We start from the raw sequence: 11092 nt of genomic DNA on the forward strand, positions 1-11092 counted from the left end.
GTGTGTGTGTGTGTGTGGTGTGTCTCTGTGTTTTGATGCGTCTCACTAGCCTGCTCACCCAGGTGGGTTTAGGCTTGAGATTTCTGGTGTTTGTTGTTACAGTTAGTTACACTGAGAGATTTCTTTTTAGGTTTTCTTTTATAGGATTTATTCCTAAGAGACAGACATGCTGGTAAACACTTGTGATCCTTGTTAGTACTTGGAGACAAGAAAATTGGCACAAGTTTGAGGCCAGCCAGGGGTGAACGAACACAAGCAATAAGACTGGATCTTAGTAAAGAAGAGAAGAATGGCCAGGCAGTGGTGACATGCACCTTTAATTCTAGAATGTGCGAGGCAGAGTTCCACAGAGTACAGTGGCCACACAGTGAATAAGCAAGCAAGTAAGCAAGCAATAACAAAAACAAATAAACAAAGAGAAGAATTTGCTTCCAAGGAAATTAAAGCTGTTTAATGGCATCTGATGCCCTCTTCTGGTGTACATGAGGACAGTGTACTCACACACACACACACACACACACACACACACACACATACACACACACACACACACACGCGCGCGCGCACACACGCATGTATATATATACATATATATATATACACACATATATATATACACACACACATATATATGTACTCATATCCATAAAATACATCTTTAAATAAACTCTATTTTGTGACTGCATATAGTACTGTTGTTGCCACCCAGCTTGCTGCCCTCTTATAGTTATGACGAGCCTATTCTTCCGTTAGTATTAGGAATATTAAAAACTTTATTGTGAACTAATGCATATTTATTATATTGCATTTTCACTAGTACAATTTTCATGTTATTTATGAAAGACAGCCTACATGCTTTTCCCTTTCAGATTCTTCCAGATGATCCTGATAAAAAACCACAAGCAAAACAGTTACAGACACGTGCAGACTACCTCATCAAACTACTTAGCAGAGATCTGGCAAAAAAAGAAGCTCAGAGACTGTCTGGTGCGGTAAGTTAAAATGTGCACGTTTGGAAGCATCCCACTCTTCTGGAGTCTTTGACTACTTATCTGTAGTTATTGTAGGAACTGCATTGTTCTTTCATTTACTATTTTTACTTGGTTATGACTGTAGAGAGAGGCCAGACCTGTATAGTTTACTATTCAAAGTGTTATAAAGTTTAATGTATAATTTTAAGAATCATGGACTTTATGGGGTACTTCAAAAAAGATTTTTAAGAAGACACACGAAAAAAGACATTTTAAAAACTACTTTTTACTGTACGGGTAAGAATATTTTTCTTGCATGTGTGTCTTGTGTACCGTGTGTTTTGCCTGGTGCCCGTGGAGTCTTAAGAGGGTATCAGAGGCCTGAAACTGGAGTTAATATGTGGTTGTAAGCTACTATGTGGGTTCTGTCCTTTAAAGAGCAACAAATGCTCTCAGCTGCTGACCTATTAGTGCAGGCCCAAGAGGGATTCCTCACTCCCCAAATCTTTCCAAACCTTTAGAAGTTTGTCTGTGAACATGATGCCAACAACGACTTGTGTTAAAAATACTTCTATCACTTTGTTCTTATCACTGAATCTAGTTGTAGGTGATATAAATATCTGGGAGTGAAAGCTTCATTTCTGTTCCTGTCTGAAGGAATAACGACAGTGGTTAGTGCTTTTGACATTGTTGCATTTGATATAATTTATGATTCCTCTGTTGACTCCATACTTGGTGTAGCTCATTACCAACAGACTCAGAATAGATGTGTCTGAGTTTCAGGTTAGTAGTTATGATCTTTTTAAAACAGGAAATCAGTGAAATTGATTAAATACAAATAATTGCTTTTAGGGAGGCTCAAAGAGGAGAAAAACAAGAGCTAAAAAGAGTAAAGCAATGAAGTCCATCAAAGTAAAAGAGGAAATAAAGAGTGACTCATCGCCCCTGCCTTCAGAGAAGTCTGACGAGGATGATGATAAAGTATGTATACTTTCAGAGCACCAGCTCTTAATGTGGAAGGGGAAGCTGAATTTTAGAAATGGGACTTTTCTGGGTTTTGGTGATTTGTAATGTAGACTTATTTCTATATCATGACTATGCAATAGATACATATATAAGAAGGAGCAGTGGTCCATTTTTTCAAACTCTTGCTAACTAAATGAGCCATTTCTTTTAATTTTATTATGAATTTGAATGAGACTGACTTACTTTAGAGAGCAGTAAATATTACATGTATCATTAAAGGGATTCTGAGTTACATCTTTCAGAACCTACCTGCACGCAAAAAAATTTATTTGAAGGTTTAAAAAAAGATGAAGGATAAGAAAGGTAGGAAAATAATTTAAAGAAAAAAAAACAGGATGGAGAGATGGCTCAGAGGTTTAGAGAACTGGTTGCTCTTCCAGACATTCTACATTCAATTCCCAGTAACCACATGGTGGCTCACAACCATTGGTAATGAGATCTGGTGTCCTCTTCTGGTGTGTAGGCATACATATAGGCAAAACATTGTATACATAGTAAATAAACAAATCTTAAAAAAAAGAAAAAACAAAATAAAAGAAGCTATGCAGAAAGAAAAATATGTAAGGGAAGAAGAGGCTGGTATTCTAGTGTAAAATCTAGAAAGTAGAAAAGCCCAAGCTAGTTTGAGTAACTGAATTCTTTAGAAGTTTTTGTGGTCATATATATAATTGAGGGGAAGAGTTGGTTTGAGCACTGCTTTAATGCTTTACAAGATAACATTGCAAGGCAGACATTTATACTTTGTCATTGTTTAGCAAAGTAGCAAGAAGTTTTATTAAAAAGCGCAGCAACAGTAAAGGTGGGTCATGTTCGAGGGTCAAGAGAGGTCTCCGAGTGAAGTAATGGCTGTTAACTGAGAAACATGAGTTTAGAGTTAGAGTGGTTGTTCTAAAGAGTATCATGCTGTCTATATGGTTGGGCTTTTGTTTCTTTTTTCCAGTTGAATGACTCCAAGCCTGAAAGTAAAGACCGATCCAAAAAGTCTGTGGTGTCCGATGCTCCTGTTCATATCACTGCAAGTGGAGAGCCAGTTCCCATAGCTGAAGAGTCTGAAGAGCTGGATCAGAAGACATTCAGTATTGTAAGTACCAGAGTTTCTAGTTAGACTGAAGTAGAGGGGTTAAAACAACTCAGACAACTTTTATATTTAGGATTTTAGACTTTTCAGTTCCTGATCCAATACTTAGAGTATTTGAGTGCTGACGTGCAAACGTTGCTCTTCCTAAATTCAGCCATTACTGTGATCGATAAAGTCCGCTTCAAAAGGAAAGCAAAGACTGAAGAGATGGCTCAGAGGTTAAGAGCACCAACTGCTCTTCCAGAGGTCCTGAGTTCAATTCCCAGCAACCACATGGTGGCTCACAACCATCTGTAATGGGGTTCGATGCCCTCTTCTGATGTGTCTGAAGAGAGCAATGGTGACTCATATACATTAAACAAACAAACAAATAAATAAATCTATCTTAAAAGGAAAAATAAAGAAAGGTGTTTGATAAGCAAGGTGTGAAGTTTCTAAGTTTAAGAATAAGAAATGTTTAGTTATAGGCTGCTAAATACACAAATAATTTGTTTCACTGTGTGCCAATGGTACCTTAATTGTGTGGCTCCCCATCAGAGATTTCTATAGCCTGAATGCTGTACTCGTTGAAACTGTGTGCTTGTTTTAGTTGTTGTTAGTCAAATCTAGACCTGAATTTAGTCTTAATCAGTTTTGTTACTGTTAACCAAGTAAAACATTTACAAAAGACGTTCTCACTTCAGAAGCAACTGTGTCCATGTCCACAGCTCCTGCTTTATCCCTCTGTCTTTTGTATTTAGATTTAAGAGTAGGAATATATAAGTGTGTGTTCATTGTCTGATTCTGAGACGTGCTCTCATACAAGTTCAGTCCTTTTTTTCAATGGTCTTTTTAAGTAGGATAATGGTTCCCACTAGTTTTTATAGACTTGCATTTTGTGTGCACAGGACCGTATGTCCTGTGTTGTGTCTTTTTTGAGTTTATGACTTCTGATTCGTTTTCTTCTTTCTCTGGATGACTTTGTGACCTAGATTTTAATCTAGCCTCCTTGTCCATTTTGTTTATTTATTTTTATTCTCATTTATTTATTGCTCTTGGATGGGTGCTGGCACTGTTGTATTTTGAGATGAGAACATTAAATGCACTTCTTTCCTGTCCCATGTGCCTGTCTACAAAATCAGTGGAGATCAGTTCTTGAGCTTGTGTGACTTCCTCCAGTGTCCTTGTTAGCCTTCTCATTTTCACATAACCGTTAGAATAGAACATTTCCTACTATGCCCAGTACATGGCGTGCATTTCTTTCTTTTTTTTATCCATTCTAGAAAAAAAGAATGGAATAACTTTAAGCATATATTCTTGAGCTAGACATTCTGAGCTTCAGTAAGTAATAGCTACTACATCACTACATCATAGCTGCCTATGTCTAGTATTCCTTCAGAGGCTCTTACTACTTTGGCCCTCCCATCCTAACCCATGTTCTTTCCAAACAGCACCCACAAGAGTTACAATGCTTAGGATGGTGAAGTCACTTCCATACATAGAGTGCTCAACGTTCTTTCCATCTCTTTCAGGATTAAAAATACCTCTCAGACTTGTAAATGGCCTTGTTTGGTTAATCCTCATCAGCCCCCACTTCTCTCACGTGGTTCTAGCCATCATAGCATTTGTTTTGGTTTAAAACTGTCAAAACAAACTCTTCACAAGCATCACTTTTCCCTAAAATTCTAATTAGAGAGAAGGCTCCCTGTTTTCTGCTTTTAATAATCTTAGTTACTACTATCTTTCTTTCTTACCACTTGTCTTATCACAGTCTTGATTCCATAAAGTAATCATGTGTTTTGTTTATTTCTCCATTTTCTAGGCTTATTATAACCCTAAGAAAACAATATATACTCTGTATACATTTGTTTTGTCTTTTTTTGTTTTGTGTTGTTTTGTTGAGACAGGATTTCTCTGTAGCCCTGGCTGTCCTGGAACTCACTCTGTAGACCAGGCTGGCCTTGAAGCCAGAAATCCATCTGTCTCTGCCTCCCAAGTGCTGGGATTAAAGGCATGCACCACCACTGCCCAGCTTGTCTTCTTTTTAATTTAATAATTTAATTTATTGTGTGTATGTGTGCCCTGTGTGTGTCAGTGCAGACACCTGCAGCAGGGTATATGCATACAGAAGCCAAGGGAGAGCTTCTGAGACTTAGTAGGTCTCCTACTGCTGTAGGTTCTGGGAATCAGATCATCTGGCAAGCCCACTTGGGTTTTTGAGGCATGGTCCCACCTGTTGCTCAGCTGTACCTTGAACTAATAGTCCTGCCTTAGCATCTGAAGTGCTGGGATTATAGTTTTGAATCACCATATCTGGCTTACAACATTTTCAGCAATGTAAACTGTCAAACCAATAGTTGGCAGAATAAAGCTACAATTGGAGAGGGAATGGAAGATTTTCTCACATAGTCCCAGACCCCAGTCCAGTGTGGTAGGCTTTTAAAATATTTTATCTTGTTTCTCTTTTGAGAAAGTCTGTTATGTAGCTCAGGCTGGCATCAAGTATAACCAAGAAAGACTTAGAACTTCTGTTTCCCCGTCTCTGCCTCTTGAGTTCTCAGATGTGTAACTGCTTATTTTGAAACTAGGCAATATAAAGTCAGAATTTACCTTGGGTTTTTAATACATGTATTTCTGTCCCTTTCAAGTGTAAAGAAAGAATGAGACCGGTGAAAGCAGCTTTGAAACAACTTGACAGGCCGGAGAAAGGCCTTTCTGAAAGAGAGCAGCTGGAGCACACTAGACAGTGCTTAATCAAGATTGGAGACCATATCACTGAATGCTTGAAGGAATATTCCAATCCTGAGCAAATTAAGCAGTGGAGAAAGTAAGTGCCAGCTTTGGGGAGATGTTGAATTCATAACTTTAAACATTACTGTGTTTCTTGGTTTATTTTTCTACCTCCAATTTTGAGGTGAAAAACGATATTTTTAAAATTCATTTATAAATTTTAAAGTTTTAAATTCGTTTAACTAGTGCACAGATAGTCTACGTAGCATGGGGTACTCAAGAAGAGTGATGGAGATCCCAGGTGGACTTTGGGCTATGGTGTAAGTAAGATTTCATTGCACGGTCATGGCGTTTAAAAGTGTAGAGACTCTTTATTTCTGGAATTATCAATATTTTCAGGCTCTTAGTAAGTAAAACTGCAGAAAGAGGAGCCATAGGTTCTGGGAAGCATTACTAGGATTTAATGCTTTTCCTTAATGTGAATAGAATTGGCCCACCCTAAGTTTTTGGTTTGTTTTTGTTTTGTTTTTCCTTAAATTTATGATGGTCTCATGCATGGGACCACTGCATGTGAAGCACTGATGGTTAGTCATGTGAGATTAACAGTGCACTTCAATGAGAATACAGCCATAGTCTCCACCTTTCCACATTCACGGTCTACAGTTGATTTTTACCCTCAGTAGCTTCCACATGGGTTTTAAACTGTTGGGAAAATTAGGAAAATAAAGACAGTGTGGTAAATTATTCTTTAGCTATTTTAAAGAGTCCCATTAATTTTTCACTTTTTTTAGTGAGGAGATTTGAAAGTCTGACAGTGCTTATAAATAATGCTTTTGGCAAGAATGGATTACCGTTTGGGAAGATTACTGAGGATCATTTAAAAAAAAGATTTATTTCTTTATTTTCTGTCTATGAGACGGTAGCTGTACAGATGGTTGTGAGCCTTCATCTGGTTGTTGGGGATTGACTTTTTTTTTTAGGACCTCTGCTCATTCTGGTCAACCCTGCTTGCTCAGGTCAGCCCGCTTGCTCCAGTAGACCCCACTTGCTCAGTCTCTGATTGTTCCGGCCCAAAGATTTATTTATTATTTATAAGTATTTATAAATTATTTATGAGTACACTGCAGCTTTCAGATGCACCAGAAGAGGGCATCAGATCTCATTACAGATGTTGTGAGCCACCATGAGGTTTCTGGGATTTGAACTCAGGACCTTTGGAAGAGCAGTCAGTGCTTTTAACCACTGGGCCGTCTCTCCAGCCCCTGAGGGTCACTTTTTTTTTTCTGTGTATCCCTGGCTGTCCTGGAACTCACTCTGTAGACCAGGCTGGCCTCAAACTCAGAAATCTTTGTGTCTCTGCCTTCCAAGTGCTGGGATTAAAGGCGTGTGATACCACTGCTGGACTTCTGAGGGTCACTTTTAATTATGTATTAGTTGCCAGTTTTGAAAAACCTTGTAATTAGTATTTAGATTTTTATGTTTGCAGAGACGTATGTCTAATTTGCTGCTTCCTAGACAATAAGGAATGTCTTGCTGTCATTTCTTAGTGACTAATATATAAAGATGTTTCAGATTTTGTCACTAGGAAAAGAGAAGCAGTGTATCTGGAAGAAGAGACACTAGTATCAGGAAATGTTGCTTTTCAGCATGTTGGGTAATTTTCTTTCCAAAGGTTATTCTCTGATCTTGCTTTTTCTTTGCCCAAAACATCCTTTAGTTTTCCCTCCAGTTAAGTTTTTTTTTTTTTTAAATAAATTGGGCTCAATAAATGATGAGTTTCTACCTTTTTTTATTGAATTTTTTTCACACCATATATTCTGATCATTTTTTTCCCTCTCTTAGCTTCTCTCAGCTTCTCCCCACCTACCCAATTTCATACCTTTTCTTTCTCCCTATCTTTAAAAAATGAACATGAACAAATAAACAAAAAATTCCAAAAAGCACAATAGGACAAAAAAGTGCTCAAACTTAGAAATACGAATAAAAAGTCTATGAAAATATTAAGTTCATTTTCTGTTGGCCAACTACTGCCAGGCCCGGCACCTTCCTTAAGTGTGGCTAATATACACAGTGAGGATCCACTTTGCAGATGGGTATTGGTTGAACATTGGTTAGGAGTGGATGTCCATGTCCACTCCCCCATCTCAGCACTTGGATCCCATCTGGGATGAACTTTTGCAGGCCCTATGTGTGCAGCCTAAGTGCATGATGTCATATGTGAGGTCCTGTGCCTAGAAGAAACTGCTTCCTTGGAATTTCCCATCTCTTCTGCCTCTTACAATCTTTTTCTGCCTCTTCTACATAGATGTAGCATTAAAGGGATGGATTTGATGAAGACATCCCATTTAGGACTGAGTGCTCCAAGGTCTCTCACTCTTTGTAGTCTGTGCAGTTGTGGGTCTATGCATTGGTTCTCATCTACTGCAGGAGGAAGCTTCCCTGATGGGGGCTGAGTGAGGAACTGATCTGTGGGTAGAGTAGAATGTTGCTAGGAGTCATTTTATTACTCCTATTTTATTTATGTTCCTTTAGCAGATCAATACATGTAATTAATTTTCCCCTAAGCCTGTGGCCTGTCTAGTCTCGGGTTCTTGGCTACCCAGTGTCAGGCGTGGGTTCTATCTAATGTAGTAGGGTTTAAATCCAATCAGAAAGTGGTTGGTTATTACAGTGTTTGTACCACTGTTGCCTCAGCATATCTTGTAGGAGGTCACCGCTGCATGGCCATAGCTAGGCTGATGATTAATTTCCTTCTCTGGTAGCATGCAGAGTAGCTTAGAGTACCTGAACACTAGTCAGTAGGGCCAAGGCTCTAGGCACCAGCTGGACTTGCCCTATTTATGACATACAGAAGTGTTGTCTTCAGCAACAGGGCCTTAATGCTTACTGTTGAGAGTGGCCAATACCCTTGAGAATAGTCAGATGCTTTGTGGGGTTGCCGTGGGGTTTACTTGATATTATAAGATGTATAATTATAGGAGTGGTTTTCCATGATATGGTAAATTCCATTTAGATTCCTTTCATATTTTAGAAATCTTCTACAATAGCAGGTTTTCATAAGGCCCCTAAGTGGCTCTTAGTGTTAATTGTTCGTCTCCATATTCCTTCCTTTACTCTTCTCCTTATTTAGTCCTTCACCAGCCTTGATTTTATGCTGCTTCTTGCTATTTAGTTTATTAGTTTGTTCTTACGGTGTGTACTTATTCAAATTTCCTTACAGGCAAAGGGGAAAGAGACCTCCAAGTGGCTGGTATCCTGGAGAATGAAAAGACTTTTGTTCTAATTTTAGTTCTTTCTAGGAGAAGAGTTGCTTTGCTTTGTCTTGATGTAGAATGTGTATATGTTAAAGCTAGTCTATAAAATTAAAAGTTATTTTAATTTTGTGTTTCTGTAGATTTTGGGAGACATTCAATTTGTTATTTCAACCAAGTTTGCTTTCAAATTACATTTTTTAAGTTACTAACCTAACAGGTTTTATCATTGGAAGGACATTTGATAATTTTGAACAGTACTTAATATATACAATTCGACTGGGCATGTACACACACACACACACACACACACACACACACAATGAAATAACCACTACATTAATATCTGTCTTTGGATGGGAAAAGACCCAGACATTAGATATACTTGGGGTACTCCTATTTCATACTCCCAGTTCATATTATTCTTGAGGCCATTACATTACCATTAAAAAATGATAATTATTGTGATATGGTATTTAAGATCATTACCAACTTAATCTGTTATCTGCTATTGCTTTTTTCTTACTCAACTATTATCATATCTGATATACTCTGTACTACAGAATGGATCTTTGACTGTTTGCTTGGTTTTACATATTTTTGGTACATTTCATGTTAGGGTCAAGCACAAGATTTCATTCCAAGACTAAAATAAAGTGATCTGGGGGGAACTTAAGCCATTTATGTGTTTGAAAACTTAAATGTACTTGAAAATTTGAAAATGATGATTAGTTTTCTTTTCTTTGTAGGGAGGGGTTGCACAACAATAGCATCCTAATTTATAAGCCATTCTAAGTCAAATCTGGTAGCAGATCCACACGGATCCACCAACTGAAACGGGAACTTCAGTACTTACATTTTGGTTCTGTGTTCCTTCCTGTTCTGCAGCCAACTCCAATTTCCTTTTCTTTTTTTTAAATTTTTTTTCTGTGTGTGATGTGTATATGTGTGTACGTGTGTGACGATGAGAGTACTTCTCTCCACTGTGTAGCTCCTGGCTTTGAGCTCATGTTGCCAGACCTGGCAGAGTATGCCTTTACCTGCAGAGCCATCTTAATAGTCTCCAGTAATTAATTTCTTAATATAGACTTTGTTTCATAAAGAGATGTGACTCTGTTGAGTGTATAAAAAAGGGTTATAAGAAGTTCTATGATGAGGCTAAATATTTATTACCAGACTAATTTGCTATTTTTTTTTCTAGAAACCTGTGGATTTTTGTATCTAAGTTTACTGAGTTTGATGCAAGGAAGTTACATAAATTATATAAGCATGCTATTAAAAAACGACAAGAATCTCAGGTAATTGGTATATAATATTTTATCCTTTTTTTTTAAACCTTTATTGCATGATTTCAACTTATCTGAAATTTTATTCTTTAAATTATATCATTAATACCATACATATTTATTATTTAGTAATAAATGGAGAATTTAGTTAATAAAATAGAGGTAATGAATAAATTAAACCAGATACCATTGGAGGTAATACCATAAACCCATAAGCTTAAACCAATAGGCAAGAAGGCAAGATATTACACTGGTCTCATGGATAATAGTTATGAAAGGAGCATGACATTCACATGAAAGAGAAATTGTATGACATCATCTTAAGTAATGCCAGCAAAACCAGGGCATGGAGACCTCAGCTACAGTGCAGAGAAGCATGCCCCATCTGTGATGGTGTCAACAACACACACCAACTGTGTTGGAGGGGTTCTCATTAAAACTACTGAACAAGACTCATAAAAATGTTAAGGTTATCGAAGAAAGGACGGCCACAGAAACATAATGGGTAGCTGACATGTAGGCTTTAGACTGGCTTCTAGGGACATAGGAGAGATCTGACCGGAACATAGTTGAGCTGATAGTGTTGCATGGAGTATAGATTTCATATCAGTGGGTGGGTGATGTGCATATGAGACCAGCACATGGTTTTCATCATCTCTGTCAAGTCTAAAATTAATTCAAAGTCAATTTTAAGAAACATGGAGGAAATTGTTTTGTTTAAAGAGGTCTGTATATTTTATATTTAGGGATGCTTGGTATTTGAAGACCTTA

The 11092-nt window shown here is 37.6% G+C and overlaps 1 protein-coding gene across 3 annotated transcripts in view; it reads left to right on the forward strand.

The window, feature by feature from the left end:
* Positions 1–11092, forward strand: part of Chd1 (chromodomain helicase DNA binding protein 1) — a 75943-nt gene that overhangs the window by 59537 nt on the left and 5314 nt on the right. For all 3 annotated transcript variants that reach the window (XM_031354637.1, XM_031354635.1, XM_031354636.1), the window contains 5 exons: positions 870–992; positions 1824–1952; positions 2938–3078; positions 5703–5881; positions 10237–10333. In XM_031354637.1, coding sequence (XP_031210497.1) covers positions 870–992; positions 1824–1952; positions 2938–3078; positions 5703–5881; positions 10237–10333 — 669 coding nt within the window. The remainder of the gene's footprint in view (positions 1–869; positions 993–1823; positions 1953–2937; positions 3079–5702; positions 5882–10236; positions 10334–11092) is intronic.

Source organism: Mastomys coucha, unplaced genomic scaffold, assembly GCF_008632895.1.
Source record: "Mastomys coucha isolate ucsf_1 unplaced genomic scaffold, UCSF_Mcou_1 pScaffold5, whole genome shotgun sequence".
Classification (NCBI taxonomy): domain Eukaryota; kingdom Metazoa; phylum Chordata; class Mammalia; order Rodentia; family Muridae; genus Mastomys; species Mastomys coucha.